Genomic DNA, 19,985 nt, shown 5'->3' on the forward strand with positions numbered 1-19,985 from the left:
TAGCAAAAAGCAAATTTGCACGTGCAGCACGCTTTTTTGTCTTTCCCTTGCCGTTGTTTTGCACGACTACAACACTGTTTTGTACGACTAAAACGTCAAACTTCCTAGTTACACACTATTTTTATGGAGAAATTGTCGTATGTGCTTACCCAATATTTTGTTTCCAGTGTTCATGTTCGCTTTTATTTTTCACTGCCGCTCATTTTCATCTTGGCATGCTGGCCGCTAGCATTTCTCATTTTCTCACCGCCGCTTTCAATTTCCATGTTTTTCTTCCAACGAATTTTCAGTAACTCGCTCTAGCTCTTTCTCTGTTATCCACCTTAGTGTACTCATAAAAAATAACGCCGAAAAAGACACGACTTTTTTCTTTCTAAAAGTCCGGGCGGCCATGTGATTTCCTTCCAAATAAAACCTTGAGTTGCATTTGGGTTCCCATACCTGTTGATTGAATTATTTTACATTGGTATGCCTGTGGTGCGGACGGACGGTCGCTCGCTCGCTCGCTCGCTCGGTGTACGGTCACGTGATTACCAAATTTTCTGGGATGGGTAGATTACCACATTTCCTTAGCTATGGGGCTCCGCCCACGCGCGCGCTTCGCGCGCGGGTGGAGCTTTGCTATTAACACGTGCGCGCGTGGAACTGGCGAAGTCTGTTGCCATGGCTATTTGTAACACCTATTTTTATACACCTTAAGGAATGATGAGGAAAGGATAACTGAATAAATGTATACCAGTGTTTCAACTTTCTTGAAAAACAACAAGTATTAATATTATTTCTTGAGTCAGCGTTATATAAAACTTAGAAATCCTATGTGAGCTTTCATAGGAAAAGAATTCCAATCAACTTCTAGATTACAAGGAAATTCCATTTCATTATGACGCGACTAAGTGATGAAATGTAATGAATTATTACCTACGCTACTTCTCGTACCCAGCTCCGAAAAATCAAGCCATCATTTCGATCTCTAACTTTGTTGTTGCTGCAATCCTGACAGCCATTTAGGACTGCACTCTGAAAATGGATTTGTCTTCGAGGAGAAACATACTTCGATTATTGCTGCTTACTTTAGCGATACTGTTTCTCTTTGGCCTAACATCAGCAAGGCACGTCAAAAAGGCTGGGAGAACAAAGCAAAAAGACCACCGGCACAAACACGAGCATAAAAGAAAATGTGACGACCATTGCAAAAGAAGGTGGAGTCGAGTGCGCTTAGCGAGAGGTAAGCTCGCGCAGGATCGGTTTATCTTGATTTGCTAATTATAGCTATACTTGTGTACTTACATAACACTTTAAATTTAATGATTTGGTCATATCCTGGTTCTTCTTCTTGCTTATCTTAAAACCGCGGTTCGTTGAAGTCCTTAAGATTGCTTTCGTTACGCCTGTTGTATTTGTTATCTAATATAAAAAAAAAATTACCGCTACAAACGTACCGTTTCTTTTAATCAAACTGTGAAACTCCACCTTCAGTTTTTTTTTAATAATTTGCATTCCATAACTTCGTTAGCTATCCATTTAACTAACTTGCTTCATTAATGCTGATAATATTCTTTTATCTTCAATATTTCAATTGGATAACTTCGTTAGCTATCCATCACAAGTAACTTGCAGAACTTGCTTCATTAATATTAGCTACAACCTTCTGTGGTAGAAAAGATTAATAATGTCAGTAGTGAGACGTATTATTGCAAGGACATGTTCCCGATCACTCTGGGACGATCATCTTTGTTAACCCAATATCAAAAATTAATCATGATCGGGTTACAGAATGAAAAAGAGAGAGAGAGAGTCTATCTGATACACTTATAGCGCTGGTTTATTTTTTATTTTTATTTTATTTTTTTTTTTTTCAAATAACATCGTTCCGGTTTTTTCGGTGTATATTTACGCTCAACGCAGTACGTTACGCAATGGGCCTCAGCAATTGTCGGTAAACTGAGTTGTGGACCAAAGGGAACGTTTCGATGACAAGTTCGCGCCAGGAAGAAATATAAAATCATGGCCTTCAGGCGATGTTCGAATGTTCCATGAAGTTCAAGGTCATGGTGCTACTTGAGATGGCTAGTTATATTAAGTAATTCGGTCGTGTGGCAGTAAAAACTAAATTGGGGTTTACTACCTGATGTAGTGTCTTGTTATTTTATGGGACAAATCGATTTATTCATCACCGACGCTTGCATTAAGGCATTATAGGGCAGAGGAATATATTTGTATATGTATAATAAAATCAAACCTGTACTGGCAGACCTCTATTTTTGCGGTCACTTGCCAAAGTCCCAAAAATCATTTCCTTAATTTTAATTAAGGAAATGATTTTACAGTAATTGATTAAAATTACTGTCGAAACTGACCTGTATTAGGCGGTTAACGCCTTAAAGCGGTCGCGGTCACCTTCTCCGAGAGCAAGACTGGACGGGTTTGATTTTTTCTTTTCCTTCTTTTATTAATAATGATATGGTTTTAAAGACACAACATTTGCCACCCAGTAGGGGTCAGGAAAGGCTTTGTAAACGGCTTCTACGAACAAAAATTCAAAACTGGCCTGAAGACTGATTTCCTGAAAGCACTTTCGAGAGAAACTGGGAGGAACAATCCAAAAAAATAATAAGATTAATCAAACTCTCTGTATATAAAGAATAAGCACTTACAAAATAAATAATAAATAATACATTTTGCCATTTAACACGCATAAATACCAAAATACCAACCATCAGTTCCTAGCTTTAAAAGCATAAAATTTCAACTGATAGAGAACCCAGAAAACTCCTCTACGAACAATTATATTATAAAAGCGAGGACTTCCTTTAGATGCTATACTCGTAAAAGCAAAACTTTAAGAAACTCAAGGCTAAAAACTTGTTGGGGAAAATGTGAGTCAGGCTTGCCAGCTCCTTTATTCACCTCATTTCCAGGGTCTTCTCGTTTGCCACCGCCACGTTGGAAAACGTGAAGACACTGGGGAGGAAGTTACACCTTTGTACGTTGGCGGAAGTAGGAAGTCGAAACTCAGAACTCAGAAGTCGGAATTTGGAAGTCGAAAGCTGTAACGTCTGAGGTCAGACGGAAGTTGCAACTCAGAAGTATGTTTTTCTGAGTTTTTTTTCTAAAGGATAAACCATCAGTACCTGACGTTTTCAGTAGCTGTTCGTTCATCCCTCGCGCACATTTTGAGCTAAGTTTAATGTCGGTCAGTTGCTATGCTTACGAGATATGATGTCATAAGTAGCAGGTGGTCAAGCCAATTTTGGGTGAAAATACATGTTTTTTCAACTTTTTTCAACAATCAAAAAAATCCTGTGGCTAAAATCATACAAAGTTTTATTTATGTGTTATTTTTCATATAAAGCACAGGCCTCCAGCAGCGCCACCACCCCTAAAATATACCTCATCTTGTTAAGAAGATCAAAGGCTTTCCACTAAAGGTAAAATCGTTTCAAAATACTGCAACATATGAAAAACACTGGGAAGAGGCTACATCCAGGGCCCAGTTTTGTCAATTAGCGCTAACCCCGGGCTAAATTTCAATGCGGGTTTCTTTTTCTCAGTTGCTCAAAAGCATTTTCTCGGATGATTTTCGTCATTCCTTTTAAAGCTTTCATATTTAAATTCAAATTTTGTAGTATCCCTGGGTTTTAACTTGACTCTGAACTACTCAGCCCTGGTTGAGTCACCACGATTATTATTATTATTCAAATCTCATTTGACGTCATTCGTTAATTAGCCTGCGAAGCGCAGACGCATTTCCGGTCGTCGCTTCTCTCCCTCCGAAAAATAGCGTCTGCGAACCCGAGCGACAAAACGATTTCCGTGACGTAAAACCTTTTGTTTTGATGTAGGCCAATCAGATCAAAGGATAGAATACAGCTCGAGTGACTCCTCGCGACCTCGCGCGCTGAAGTGTCTTGGATTTTGGAGAGAATTACCAAATACGCTTTGGAACGGGAATTTCACGACCATAACAAGGTTTCCTGCGACGTTGAATGCTGACTTCTTTATGAAGCAACTGCTTCTTAAGCTATGTATGTGATGTGGGCCTTTGGTTTCGCTTTAAAAAATACGGTAGTACGTGACATAAACAAAACCTGGACAAAATAATCGCTACAGCGAAAGGAAAGCAACATAGCTTAATGACATCGCGCTCAAACTTATTTATTTCAATTTAACCAGCGCTGACAAAAGGTGGTGAATCAATTACACAGACACATCCTTGACTGATTCAGAAATCTCTAACAATCGCTCGTTAATAATTCTAGTATCGCCACAACACAATGATCTGAAATATTATAAACCTGGGCCAGACCCAGCGTGAAATAAATAGTTACAGCAGTAAATAGATCATAGTCAAAATGACATTTCAGCTACGACGCTTCTACTCATCTCACAAAAAACTATGGAAATGAGAACCTTGAAAAGAACATGTATTTAAAGAAATATACCGGAGCAAATATAAAATGCTTTCGATCTGATCAAAGTTCTATCTGAACCAAGAAGCAACCACGCATGGGAAATCAATTACCACATGTCCTACCTTTCAAAGATAAAGGATATCTACTAAAAAATATCTAAAACGGCTTACGACAAACTATCGAAGAGTTCTCCAAGGCATACTTTCCTGCCAGGAACCAGAAAGGAACAGAAGCAACAAACGGCATGATGCGTCTACTGTCATTAGGACAGTTATCGTTTCGAATATGATCAAAACAACTACGTCTGATAAATCATTGACTCCGTAGGCAAATAGATGAAAAATGTCCTCTAATCTTTTCTTCGATATGAATCCTCTTGATACTTATTTCGTCAATCAGTCCCACAATCCTGGCAAATTAACTTTCGTAAACGCGTCGTTCTGAGAAAAAAGGACGGCTATACACAAGCCACGTCGTCCTTTCAATTTCGACTTGAAAACATATCCATCGCGCACGATCCTGCGAGAAGTCTCGCGAGTTAGTTCCTTGATTTTAAGAGCTAAACCGCGATTGGCTAAAAATGTTTTACGTCACGGAAATCGTTTTGTCGCTCGGGTTCACAGTCGCTATTTTTCGGAGGGAGAGAAGCGACGACCGGAAATGCGTCTGCGCTTCGCAGGCTATTCGTTAATTGGCCAACAGAAACACTTGCATATTCGACTATATTAAGTCGCGCCCACTAGTATTATAGACTCCTACTTTCGGTCCCTAACTTGGTTTCAAACTCGGCGGCTCGTAGCTTGGAACTCGGATTCATCACTATTCTTGTCACGAAGCCGTTAAGTTGTAGTTTAAAATCACCATATGGCTTCGGGAAAATACGTCAAGAAAGTCGATTATGGAGAAAGCGCAGGTCCTGCCTTCAGGGTCGACATTGAAAACGAATGCGGCGAAGTCTCGCTCGCAAAAAAGCACTCTCGGATAGAGAAGTGTCTCTTCGCAACTGTAGTAGTGTTTGTTACGGTTGCAATTGTGTTTATTGTTCTTTATGCCACGCAAGTTTCAAGGACCAGAGGGGGTGATTCATCAGCTACATCTAACGAACGAAGTACGTGGGCGCCAATCACAAGCAAGACAACGGCTTGTTTCGAGCCCCATTGTATTTTGACCGCCTCAGGTTAGTTTAATTATAAGTTTATCTATTCAAAATTATTTGGATCCGAGTTGAAGATAGTTTGCATCTTGTATTAAAACGATTATTTTTTATCGATACCCGAAAAAATATCCTGTGAGGTGCATGTCCATCGAAGCATCAAAATTTTGGCAAACTGTTAATTGAACATGACCTGATTTCCAAAGGAAAGACCGTTTATTTACACTACGGATCTAATTTTCAGCGTCATTGATTTTATATCGTGACATTCATATCATGAGAGACGAATTTCGAATACCAAAGTGCAAGAGGCATGATAACGTCTTATCTCTAGCTCAAAACTTTTTCTCATCCATAAAAAAAATGGGGATTAATCGAATGTCGTTGTTCCGCTCTGTTTGTTTGGTTAGTTTTTGTTAGTTTTTTTTGTTTATGGATGAGAAAAATTTTTGAGCAAAAGATAAGAATAAAGCCAGTTAAAGCCCTCGGTCGGAACCACGAAAAGCGATCGCAAAAAATTGTAATAGCAATAATGATAATAATTAAAGAATACCTGGACCTTTGAAACAAACGCATGCCAGCAAATTGTACTGTTATATGGCAGTAATTAAAGGTATTTAAAAACTAACAGCTGTCAGAGACGTTATTATAATTATAATTACGGCGGATTAATCGAATGTCCTTGTTCAGCTCTGTTTGTTTAGTTTTGTTGGTTAGTTTTTGTTAGTTGTTAGTTTTTTAAATACCTTTCTTTAATTACTACCATGTAACAGTACATTTTGCTGGCATGCGTTTGTTTCAAAGGTCCAGATATTCTTTAATTATTATCATTATTACTATTATAATTTTTGCGATCGCTTTTCGTGGTTCCTACCGAGGGTTTTAGCTGGCTTTATTCTTATCTTTTGCTCAAAAATTTTTCTCATCCATAAAAAAACATAATAATAAAAACAAAAACTAACCAACAAAACTAAACAAACAGAGCGGAACAAAGACATCCGATTAATCCGTCGTAATTATAATTATAATAACGTCTCTGACAGTTGTTAGTTTTTTTTAAATACCTTTCATTACTACCATGTAACAGTACATTTTGCCGGCATGCGTTTGTTTCAAAGGTCCAGATATTCTTTAATTATTATCATTATTACTATTATAATTTTTTGCGATCGCTTTCGTGGTTCCGACCCAGGGCTTTAACTGAAATGTTGTGTGTCCATGTGTTAGCGAAACAAAGTAAAACAGGTCGCATGACATGACAGATGTACTAGTATCTGATAAGCCTAGGATGAACAACGGCCTTATCCTATTCAGACCGGTCTTTTTTTTCGCTTCCTGCGACCGGGAGGAGAGGGGAAGGGGTCCAGAGGCACCCCTCTATAGCTTCAAAACTGCTCATGCTACTGCTACCTAAATTTTACAGAAGAGTATGCTTATCATTTCCAACTTCCGGGCACAACGTGCTTGGAACAACAATGACGTAATCTGAAGTCATCATGACGTCATAATGTTGAATTTATTTGGCCAGGATCCAAGTCTCACCAGGCCAAGTACAATACTTAAATAGTAAGGAGTTTGATAAAATCAAGAAGTCAAGAAGTTAGATAACCTTTAACAATAACAGTGATGTCATGACGATGTCGTTCATTACTAAAAATGGAACAAGAAGCATTCGCCATCTTGCTTCCGCCGTTTTGATTTATGTAAATGTATTCCTTTTTACTTAAAACCCGTATAAATCGAGGAATTTTTGATAGAAACCTTAATCTGAGTATAAAAGAATGCTTAGGAAACAAAAAAGTATGCAAAACATGGAGACCGAGACAAATAAACAAGTTGAAAATTAAACTCAGCATCCGCCTTCTGGTCATATTAACTTTGAATTTAACTCGTAAAACCAGTGGTTTCCAGGGTTCTCTCCTACCCTCTCCGTAGGGCGGGTAGGAGAGAACCCTGGAAACGAGGTTGACCAGAAGCGCATATTGGCTTTTTATGACACCAACTTAAGAAAGGGTTTAATAACTGCGCGACGCACGTTACCTTGAATGTATCAACTTTCGTTACGTGACTTGGCTTTGTTTTGCGCCTGGTACAACAGCGTCCGGAGACTCACCTCCCGGATCTTTGTGCATGTTCTGCATTTTAATTACATAAGCGTTGATTGACGATATGTCTTCTGCAAAATACATCAAGAAAGTTGATTACGGAGAACCTTTTCATTTCCATTTCGACCAAGAAAGCAGCAGCAAGTTGTCGTTCTCAAGGAGACACTCTCGCAGGGAGAAATGCCTCTTTGCAGCTTTATTAGTATTCGTTATTGTTGCAATAGTGTTCGCTGTTCTTTACGCTGTGCAAGTTTCAAAGAAGCCCGCTAAGCCCGGCAGTTCATCGGCTTCAAGTGAAGGAACTACACATGCTCCGAACACAAACAAATCAGGTCCGCCAGCGACGTCGGTTTGCATGGAGCCGCTCTGTGTTCTAATAGCTTCAGGTAAGTTGGGTGTCGTTTTAAGTTTCAGAGGGACACCCGGCGTCAAAAATCATAATTACACTGCACACCCACATGATTCGATTGTCGGCTCTTTCATTGATAGTTTTCACCCGGGAAGGGAGCCGGGGAAGAACCAGTCACTTAAAACTAACGGGGGCTCTCATTAGTATGTGGCAGAACTATTTTATTCGAACATGTTCGGTTTGATCTCGGTTTGAGTGCTCAAATTATCTTATTTCATTTTCACATTGAATTTTTTTTAAGGCGGTTCAGACGATTCAGTTACTGTGTAGCACGAACTTTTTGCGGGAATTACGGTAATTTCTGCGGATTGGCGATTTTTTAGTTTTGCGGGAACTAATTTTTGCGATTAGGACAGATTGGTTTTTCTTGCTGGGAATTAATTTTAGCGATTTTCAGAAAGTACCCAGTATTCAGCATTGATAATATTTTCGTTTTTATTGAGTACGCGCATTAGAAATACATATTTTCAAACAATAAACCTGTCTTTCGTTGTATACCGTTTTACGTTTTGTTTCTGAATGAAAGAGAAGTTGTGATTGAACAGACACGATTTCTTAGTATTGTATTTTTGTGTAGCGAATTTAAGTTGGAGAATATTTACTCTGGAGTAAACTTTTGAGGGAAAAATGTTTGCGGTAATTTTTATTTGCGGGAACGTACTTTTGCGGATCGCTGGAAAAGTCACAAAAAACGCAAAAATCAGAACCCCAAAATATTTGGTGTCACACGGTAAATACTTTTTTTGTTAGTCTGACGTTCGATCGTCTTTTAGTTACGAGGTTCCTAAAATCAGCGACGATTAAGCAGAGTTGGTTAGCACGCGGCTTTTTTGGCTTGACGCCCAGAAATCGACTCTCTTGATGTGACCTCAAATCCCTCTTTCGACTTCTTCCCTGGTTAAGAGGGGGGGATCAAATGAGCGCACCGAGGTTTATTTCAAGCTGCCGACATAACATAAAGAGCCTTTACCTCTACCACCTCTACCTTTAGCGATAACTCAAACGGTGGTCATTGGCAACTTCTGAATTTGGCCAGTTTATGAACTTTTGATATTGTAACTGATCATTTTTTTTAATGCCCCCAAAATGATTTTTATTGACAAGGCGAAGTTTAATAAGGCGAAAAGAGAAGAAAAAACATAGTGTGTACTTCTGCAACTTCCGACTTCCGATTTCCGCCCTCGGAGTTCTAGAACACACTCCGCTTTGCGAATTTCGAGGATAAGGAGGCAACAAGCGTCTTCCAAAAACTTGTTCTTAGCCTTCCTCAATGTTTTGGTGTACGCTAACAAACTTAAAAATGTGACTATAAAATAGGAAACTCCAATTTTTTTTTTGGACAATTGTGAACTTCACCCGGGCTTACCCCGGGTAAGATATAGTACAGGTCCGGACTGAAATGCTCTTTAAAAAGGATTATATGGCATATCTGGTCAAGTTATGAAAGCTATAGTATAGTAGAGCGTTGTTAAATTAGTTTAATGATTTTCTTTGTTCAACAGATTCCGGCCTCTTTTAGTAGTTACGAACCCATGGCCCCAAACAAATCTGGGTCGAGAGAAAACGCCGCTGTGTCCACATGCTATCTAGTTTATAAGTAATTTAACATTCGCGGCTTTCTTACCTGTTTTTATTTTTTAGTCGTAATTATATCTGTTATTTAAAGCTATTTTTACTGTCGAGGGTACACTGAGGGTATTGAGAAACAGAAGGCGATATGTATAACTTTCTTCAAAGTTATTCACAAACCATGGCGGTAAAAAACCTTAATTATTCTTTCATGGTTAAGTTCGCGCCAGAAAAGAATAAATTAGAAAAATCACTTGGAGGCCATTTTAAGGCGTCAAAGGCTAATAATTACAACCCAGCAATGTATTTCTTTGTGCGAACATGAAAAATACTTTTACATAATCGCGATTTGAGGCGTACACCTTATAGACCCCATTGCAAAGGCTGTTTGTTGTCGGTTAAGGTTTAATGCAAGGGAAGGATATTTTCTTCAATGCAACTTGTAGTTGAATACCGTAGTTGCTTTAAAAATGTCTGATCATCGTGTTAAGTACTGTAGGGCAGAAAATGGAATCGACCTTACAGAAAGCAACAACGTCGATGCCGAAGCAATCGTCTATCGCTGCCCGCGAAATGGCATGTCGAAACTGGAGAAAATCTTTCTCGCTTGCATCGTTATTTTGTGCTTTGCTTGTGCAATTTTCGCGGGTTTATACTTTTCGGAAAAACAGCGTAAACACGTAGAAAACGACAGTGCTTCTAAAGAAAATGGAAATTGGAATTGTAAAGGCTCAAACGACGGTGAAGGTGGCGAAGGAAAGAAGCAAAATGAAGCTAAAAAAAGCTGTGATTTGAAAGCTAAAAATAAAACCTCTTGCTCAAATGAAGTTGCAGAGCAAGCAGCACTAGGTAAGTTATTAATCGAGCTTGATAAAATATTCCGTGTGCAGTTTATGTTATTTTCATTTGAAACATGTATAGCGGGAAAATATTGGGTTACCACAGACTTATATTTCTTTTAATCTGGTACGTTTTGCGAAAATGGCTCATCGTGATTTTCATGGGCAAATCTGGCATCCAGTGAAAACGCAATTCTTTGGATGATAAAATTATCAGCTTTCAAATACACTAAAACTTTGCCCGCAGAACTTGCGTGAACTATATAATCAAAAATAGATCCAGATTTGTGTTATTTTATTTTGAATTCCTTATAATTTATTAAATTTTAATGAATCGACAAGGTTTTGACCTTGGTCACAAAATGCTACTGTGATAACCGTTTTTCATTGTGGCAGCCGGATTCATTTACAGAATATGATTATATACATTTGATTAGTCGCATCAATGAGAGATCTGAGTGAAAATGCACAGAGAAAACAGCTAACACCATTAATATGTTTTTTTTTTCGTAAGACCGACCTTACCAAAATTTGCATACTATTCAACCAGGGCTTTTTAAGTAAGTGTCGGATAAATGAGGTAAATTGTCCCAGGTTTCTTGTTTCGTCATTTAACTTAGTACCCTATGATTCTCCAGCAACACCTTGAGATAATCGTTTCTTATAACTTAAAAACTGAACGCGATAGTCACACTGGCAGATGCTTCGATACACAGGAAAATATATAGATCTAACCAGGGCTGAAAGCGAAGCTCTCCGGCGTTAATAAACTGTGTAGTTTACTCAAACAAAAATAAATAAATAAATAAATCGTTTCATGCTAAACGGCGACGGCAACGAGAACGGCCAAGAAAAATCAGTAGGTCTAATTTGCCAAAAAGAGTCTTTTTTTTCCGGGGTCTTGAAATGACTGCTAAACCTTTGCGTAGCTCGGGTGCCAAGTCAAATAGCGGTAACGTCTTCAGGGGCACCCAACGGCAGTTTTCGGGAAAATATCTGTTCGGAAGACGATTTGAGATCTAGAATTTTCGGAGCATTTGTTGTAAAATTTCTTGCTTGCCTGCCTCTCCTAGGATTTTCTAACATCTACAAAATGGTATAATTACCCATTTTTAACGGATTTTGACCCTAAAAAAGGCCACCTAGAATTTTCGGGAGCCTTTTTCTGGCTGAAATTTTCGAGAAGGTAAGTTTTTATCCCTATAATTTTCGGATCACTAGACTTTCAGCTAGGAAATCCGAACAGATGAAAAGTTTTTAGGGGATAAAAATATGCCTATATCTACCGTTTAAATACTAAAATACGTTCAACAATGCTATGTTAAGTGGTTTTGAAGTATATCCTCGTTGGGTGCCCCTGCGTCTTTACTGGGAACGTAACAATTAAATTAGGCTGAAAGAACAAGACAGCTAGAATACTACAGATAGAAAAAAACGCTCACCTCCATCATAAAAGCCAATTTTTTTTTCTCAGATGGGAAGCAATTAAATGTTTTGACCGATTTCTTTTAAACCGTGGACATTATATTTTGCGAAAGGATTGTAAATATGGTTTGCCATTCTTGAAATTCTGCAAGATCTACACTGTCAAGAGCCATAATGGCTCTTGACACTGTATACTAGCTGTTTACGACATGCACATTTTCCACGCACGAATTGACCATTCGTTCGAATCTGCTAATTATTTATGTCCAGTATTTGCTTTCTACCACAAGGTTGAGATCGCTTCGTGTGTGTGTGCTCAAACAATATTCTTTTCAGTCTGAATACTGTAGGCTTAAGGATACCGAGATTTCAATGAATTTTTTTTAAATTAACAGCTGGAGTTTTCCCCCACTCAACGGCGCGCGCTCTCTGTTCATGGTTACTTCTTCTTCTTCGCCACTACTAGAGGGATTCCATTCAGCTCCTTCGACAGGAAGACTCACCAGGGTGGCCGATAAAGTCCTTTTTTGCAGAGCCAATCACCCACCGCATGTGTCCATCGATCGGCTAAATATATCGCTCAATAGTATTCACAAACGCCGGACCCACCAATAGTTAGCAGTCAAGCTTCTCGATTAAGACTCCTTAATTCCGCTTGACACTTTAAATTTATCTCATCCACCACGGTGCAAGGGTCAATATTATAAATAGAACTTTTATAAGTGTAATTTTCAAGCGTAGCTATTGTTTTCAGACTGTAAAACAATGGCCACACTTGCAAATTACACTTGTAAATTTTTATTAACTTGACTCCTGCTAATCTTGCTCTGCTCTTGTTGGCTTAGACACTTTTTTTGGCTCGAATGGTACATGGTGGATACTTAATAAGAGTTCAGGGACGTCGGAATGTTTCTCCAAATGATTGAGTTTATAGGGGGGAGTCTTGCTGTCTTTCCCCCTCCTGCCCGCCGTCTCTGATATGCAGTAACGGGTTGATGAGCTGATGAGATTTTTTGCAAGGGTATTACGCCGATAGCTCAATGGACGCTTGGGTTACCTGCGTGAAAAGCTCTTGTCGTGACGTAAAAGTCGTTATGGACTCGCACTACCGCACAAGACAGGAAAATAACATGATAACAGAGTAAACTCAGGTGACCTGTGGAGATGTCAACAAAGGAAGTACTGCTTGACCGCGTCAGCTATATTTTTTTGTATTGACAGTGGGAGAATTTAATGTAAATTTTTACGTTGGCCATTTAAAAGGCAAATGCCGCTGTTGTCGCTCAATGCCTTCTTAAAAAAAAAGAAAAACAAAACAAATACGAAAGAACGGAAAGAAGAAGGCTAAAGGAGAGAAAGAAAGAAACAAAAGAAGTACAGTTTAGAAAACCAGACAGGGTTAGAGGAATTTTCGAAAGGAGCGATTAAGAACGCGAATCAGTTACGAGAGCACGAGACTTAATCGATTTGTATGCATGTATATGATGCTGTAGTTAAGTGATGTTCGCTCATCGTCTATTCAAAGCCGAACGACAAAAGACGTGGAAGTTTTAACTAGAGGTCGCTAATTTCCTTTGTTTGCAGTCAGCATCCCGGTAAAACAGATTGACAGATTTGCATATAACAGGTAGCGAGCGGTCTCTGTTTTGTACTCTCAGTCCTGGATGTAGCGATATGAGTTTGAGCTAATATTTAGTCAATTACGCGAACGTCCCTAACAGAGGCAATTGACAAGAGGATAACGTCTTGAAGCTGACCGCGTAGAACTGTGGATTCGACCAGTGTATAAGTTTAGCGACTGCCCAAGGAAACTGCATCTTTATTGCAAGCTATGCATCGGAATACTCGCAAAGCTGAGCTAGATGACCTGATAAACGCTAACCATCTTCCAAACAAGAAGTGCGGCGATGAATCGCCAGTCTTCATTCGAAATGTCCATCGTTCAATTTATTTCGAAGAGGTTGAACTTCAGCCAACGAGCGTTAAACCATTGCCTCCGCCGTCCTCGAAATTAACAAAGCGGGAGAAATGGATGATCGTGGGGATTGTTTTCCTTGCCATTTTGTTGATTATTTTTATCGCGTTGTTCGCACATGCGAACCAAGCAAGAAGTAGACTGATCCGTATTTCCGAACACCAACCTAGTAAATCATGGATTAATTTAGCATCAGGTAAGTTTGTCAGCTATAAGTAAGTTTTATTTCGTTAACAGTTTTGTTTGTTCAGATATACCGCGACTTTTGAAAGGTTCAGCCGCGGTTGTAAATACGCATTAGCTGATGACAGCTTTGGCGTCTACTGAGTTATATCAATAACTGCGTGTTTGACCTGGTCCAGTGATTTATTTTACCTTTTAAAACAGTTATATTACGAACATGGTTATCAATTAATTTACATAACTGTTGTACAAATATAAACGTACAATTCAGAAAAAACTAACCCATATTAGACCACAATGACCAGTCACGTTTTCTTCTGCTTTTAAATTTTCTATTGCTGCTTTTTCGGGGTGACACTGACACTTTTTTTTGGATACGTTTCCCGCAGAATTTCATCAACGAAATACTCTAACATCTTTAAATGATTTTGATTTCATTAACTGTAACCATAGTTTTAATTTTGTTCGTTTGATGATAAATCAGTGCTTCGTTAGTTATCAAAGCTACTTTTTTATTTCGATTTGCCTTCTTTGGACTAAAACAAATAGGAGATAGTTATCAGTTTTTTTATGACCGATTTTTGTGCGACTCTTCTCTATTTCTATAAGAAGCAAATGTCTATTCGAATGATTATATTTTATTTAATGTTTAAAGTAATTTGTTAATAGCGTCATAAATATGGAAATGAAGTATATTTACTTGTCTGAAAAAGTAAAGTGTATTATAATCATGATTCAGTAATTTACGGGACTTCAAGCCAAAGTTATAAATACATGACTGGATAAACTTAGTAAGTTTGGTTGACGTATTTTTCAGTGACGTGACATGATGCATTATTCAATGCATAATTTGATGAAACTTGCCTCCATTGTACTGTTTTCGAAACGATACGTTGGTCCTTTGCATTTACCGGAATTACGTTGCTGAAGCTATATGCATTGTTTCGTCAAAGCTACAAGTCCAAAGATAGTTACAAATGAGATAACACAAACCGCTGGGGTCAGATTTCTCAATTTTTGTTTTATTTTAGTTTGGTTGCAGAGCAAATAAGTAGATATTGAAATAAATATGCGATATTTTTTTTTAGAGCGAATCAGGCAAATGTTTCAACTATAAGATTAAGGGTTTTGTGCAAATCTCATTAAAAGTAGCAGAAAGCTCTTTTGTAGATAATTGTTGGCTTACTGTTGCAGTTATCGGTTTTGGTGATTGTGTAAAACGTCATTTAAAATCTCCTCATTGCGGGCATATTCTTGATATCGACCATTCTTGTGGTTTACATATAATACTCCATGACTGTACGCGCACGCGCATGTTATAGTACGCCCACCGTTTTGTGAGGCATTTTAATTATTCCGGATATCACAAAAAACTTATCTAATCCGTTAAAGCTTCATAAAGTGGTTAAATGGCTTTTTTTTCTGTAGTTGGTAGCTTTCCAAAATCTTTTGCCGGCTTATTGTATGCTTTTCCCTGGTTAGTGTAAGAGAAAAATTTCTTAATACCTTTGGGCGGCGTTGTAGTCACTTTTAGTCAAGGTCTAGGATAGTGTTATCTGCGCCGGCTGAGTCCTTGATTCCTCTTGATTTCACGAAAACCCGTTCTAATAATTGTTTTATTATTTATTGCATTGTTTCGAAGAAAACAAAAAGACAAACATTGCTTTTGTTTATCACGCATTGTGGGCGTCTAACCTTTACATTAGGCCGTTGTATTCGCTCAAAGTAACGAACTAATCCCTAGCTTGCGCTGATGGCGCTGGGGGCTCTAAGCTAACGAGAAGACAAATATTGAGTACATGTACCATGTATAATAACAAGAGAATTGGTCACTTTTTGCAAAAACTGCCATAGGCATGGGAAGTTTTTTCTTTCTTTCTTTCTTTCTTTCTTTTTTTTAAACAGCATGTTCATTTTAATGTCTTATCTGTTCTAAAGGTCAATTTATTGAATCTCTCGTTGCATGCTCAACTGCGTGCTTAACAATCCGGAAAAGTCTAAGAAAAAATTCCGTGCAGATCAATGAGGCAGTAGCCCGCGTAGGTGGCGGTATTGTATAGTAGTCGAGTAAGATTTGGCAGCGAAGCCGTCATGAGCGGCGTAAGCCACGAGAAACAGAAATACCCGGCACTCCCTTAATCGCACACCGAGACAATATCGCCAGCTACGCAGGCTAATGCGGCAGCAATATCGTAACAGAAAAAAGGATGTCGTTATATGTCTCTAATATTAGTACCTATTATATTTTTATATTTACTTGTTTGTAGTATTTTAACCCTCGGACGTACACGCAAATTCATACCCCCCACCGTGGTACAAGGGCATGGGGGTGGATGAAACCCCTCCCCTGAGTTTTTAATATGTTCAAGTTGCAGTATTTTGAAACGATTTTATCTTTAGTGGAAAGCCTTTGATCTTCTTGACAAGATCAGGTATATTTTTTGGGTGGTGGCGCTGCTGAAGGCCTGTGACGTCACCAAAAATGGTCGCCATCTTGGCCGCCATCTTGGATTTTACCAAGAATAAGAAATCATGTTAAAACCGCGAGAAATGGTAATTTTTTGTGTTTTACATGAAAAATAACACATAATTAAGCACTTTGCATGATTCTAACCACATGATATACTTTTAGCAACTGACCATCACTAAACTTGTCTCAAAATCTGCGCAAGGGGTAAACGAACAGCTATTGAAAACGTCAGGTGCTTATGTTTTATCCTCTAGGAAAAACCTCAGAAAAACCTTATAAATTTTATTCCAGCATATCTCTATTTTCCTTGTATTTAGTTGCATTCGTGATAGTGATAGTTTACCTCAGCCCTTTACCTCCTTTTCCCAATCTAGTGATCGTGAAATAATCCGGGTTGCTGATAATGATGATGATAAAGGTTGGTGCGACTGCACACAAGCGGTTTTTTTTTCGGCACTCAGTCGTACTCAGCCATTCTCTGTGTCGGTTGCGTGACGACACACATAGGTACGCAGTTGCGTATATAGGAGATTCACTGTGTTCTTCACCTTCCGGATTTTAAAAGGCGACTTTAAGATCCAACGACCCGTCGGCGACCAGAACGTCGCTTTAGAAGTGAATTTGCGCTCTTTCAGTCTTAATCGTGATTATCTCTATCCACTTACTTTGTCAAATGTAGGCGAACCCTCCTGAAGTTGAACTCCAAGGGACCATATCCAAGTTCAAAGAGAGAAATAAAAATTTCGTCGTTGCTTGTTTACGTTGTCCATAAAACTTTCCCGCGACTTGAATTACAGTCTCTTTTTAACAATAGAGACCGTTAAATGCTAAGACGAGGAAGAGGTTTTCTATTAAGTAGTGCGCTCGTTAATCCGCGCCATTTTGGCGAGAAAACGTAACAACTGTCATCTTCTAGAACGGGTTTTCGCGAGATATGTCGTAGTGACGGAGACAAGTCATCAAATGAGGTTACAAGTTTTATCACTTTCGAACGGGAGATGGCTTAACCTCCTCCTCCTCCGTGAATAGAAATAACCGTATTAACTTTCCTGGTGAAAACTGAGTAAAATGAAGCTTTCCGGGATATCTGTTTGTTTGAGAGTACGCGAAAAAAATCAAGTTTAATCTTGTGTTCCTAATAGTCTTCGTCCTCGAATTTAAAGGTCTTTAATATTAACTTAAAACCGTTGAGTATGTTGCCTTTTTCTTGCACTTATTTTGTATTCACATTTCCATTTCTTTTATTTCTTCTCATTCTTCTTCTTCTTTTTTTTTTTTTCAGATATGCTCAATGCAATGAACTCGAGTGCAGATCCTTGCGATGACTTCTACGAGTACGCTTGTGGTACGTGGATGAAAAATAATTATATTCCCGAGAGTAAGTCATCTTGGAGTCAGTTTCGAGAGCTCTATCAGAGAAACGAACTGGTAATGAAATCACTTATTGTGGACAACAAGGAAACAAGAGAGAAATACAAAGACGTGAGTAGATGAAAATTGATTCTCTGTTGTTGTTGCTGTTGCTGTTGTTGTTGTATGTTTCTTTGACTTGTCTTTGTTTCATGCACTAAGACTATGGCTCCCGTTTTGAAAGTCCATACTCATTACTTCGGGAAAGTAAATAAAACACGTCTTTTTGAGCCATCCCAGTCGAAAATTTCAGAAACATGCACATACGGAGTGTCTGAAAAGGTAGTCATCTGTTGTCTTTCGGTGGGACTGTTCCAAACAAGAATTCGTATTCTATTTCTTGTAATGTTGAAATGTTTACAAATGGTCAATTGTAACATGAAATTTTTCACTCCTAGAAGAAATAAGTGAGTCTAAGGTAAATCTAATGTTTGAGTCAGTCTTGGAGTCTGCAGATGAAATCTTTAGCAACCGTTTTTCACTTGATCTAATCTTCAGCATTTTACAAAATAGTCTCCTTCGCAGCCGTAATTAGGGTCGTCACGCAACGCTCCTTCACACTAGTGGGGAGAAGCGTCGCGTGACGACCCTATTAACGGCTGCGAAGGAGACTATTTACAAAAACGAAATTAGAAAATTTTGTTGAATCTTGACCTTGGCTACTTCTCAAAGTGAAAGATTCAAAATTCGGCGGAAGGAAACGGTTTTGCTTGTGAAAAAAGATGCCATATAATCCAGTAGTCCATTACAGGTTCCAGTGGGTCAGAGCTGGCTCACAATCTAGTTGCCTGAGAACAAGCTCTCCCTGGGCTCCTGGGGGTACAGGAGTGGGGAGGTGAGAGTGGAAGGAGAGCTTGCACTCGCGTCTCATAAATTTGAATATCTGCGTCCCAGAATGGCTGCAAAATGCTGATTGGTTGATTTCCATTTTCGCCCCGCCGCCCGAGCGCCTCGGAGAGCTTGCTCGCAGGCTAACGTACAGTCTGGGAAACAGGCTAATAGAGATAAACATTTAGACAAAATCTGTCTACAGGTAGCTATTATGACACCTGAAGGAGTATTATGAGGTCATCCGTATATAAGATCTCTCCTTACAGATAACCCACCCAGCCCAGGAAAGGTTGGCCACACAAACAGGGTCTACGTCCCCTTACTCTTTTTGATCTGCTGTGTGGGTTCTTTTACGTCTAACAAGAACCAGATAAATGAAAGTGCTGTGAGGCCGGACCTACGGATTTTCGTCCTTATCAGAGAAGACTAGAAAATCTAACCGTTTGCAGATTTTATTAAAAATGCAGCACTTTCTTCTCAGTTATTTAAATACCCTGAGTGTTGGTCCGGCCGGGGGTTTGAACCCGCGACCTTCTGCTCAGCAGACCGGCACTCTCCCGTCTGAGATAACCAGGAGGCGGTTAAAAAATCTGCTTGATTATTTCATACTTTTAGAACGAAGCAATCATGAAAGGTTTCGACATGTTCGATTCTTGCATGGACGAGGAAACAATTGAAAAACTCGATGCTACTCCCCTACTTGAACTTATCAAAGAATACGGATCATGGAACGTTACCGATGGAAACTGGACGGAAGATTCGTGGGATTTCATGGACACATTCGTTAAGATTCAAAAGTACCTGTCAATAGCACCTCTTTTCAACATGTACGTGTCAGCGGATCTAAAAGACTCTACTAAAAATATAATTGTGGTAAGTTATCGTAGCTTATCTTGGTAGTTCGTGCAAACGGACCCAATAACTCCCAACATTGTACGGACTTCTTGCGTCCGTTTGCACATGGCTAAACGTTTGACCAGTTTCAAACTTTGCCCAACAATTGCCAATAGCACGCTTGCAACAACATCCAACAACATGCAACAGGGTGTGCGAACGGACGCAACATAACATCCAACAATTTTGGGAGTTGCTGGCCAACAATGTCGCGTAACCAATGAAATGACTTATCACAGTGTCGAACCTAACTGATTAATTACTACGGGTGAAAATGGATGGATAGATACGAATTAAATGTGCGTATTAC

General features: G+C 39.0%; 1 protein-coding gene across 2 annotated transcripts in view; it reads left to right on the forward strand.

The window, feature by feature from the left end:
• Window positions 1-945: 945 nt before the first annotated feature.
• Window positions 946-19,985, forward strand: part of LOC140944900 (endothelin-converting enzyme homolog) — a 36,772-nt gene continuing 17,732 nt past the window's right edge. Inside the window, exons 1-3 of one of the 2 annotated variants that reach the window (XM_073394013.1) lie at window positions 946-1,225; window positions 17,823-18,022; window positions 19,397-19,654. In XM_073394013.1, coding sequence (XP_073250114.1) covers window positions 1,024-1,225; window positions 17,823-18,022; window positions 19,397-19,654 — 660 coding nt within the window. In that variant the 5' untranslated portion in view covers window positions 946-1,023. Of the gene's footprint in view, window positions 1,226-13,589; window positions 14,084-17,822; window positions 18,023-19,396; window positions 19,655-19,985 lie in introns of those variants that run through there. The other variant, XM_073394007.1, reaches the window with a different exon arrangement.

The sequence above is a fragment of the Porites lutea genome, chromosome 1, assembly GCF_958299795.1.
Source record: "Porites lutea chromosome 1, jaPorLute2.1, whole genome shotgun sequence".
NCBI lineage: Eukaryota > Metazoa > Cnidaria > Anthozoa > Scleractinia > Poritidae > Porites > Porites lutea.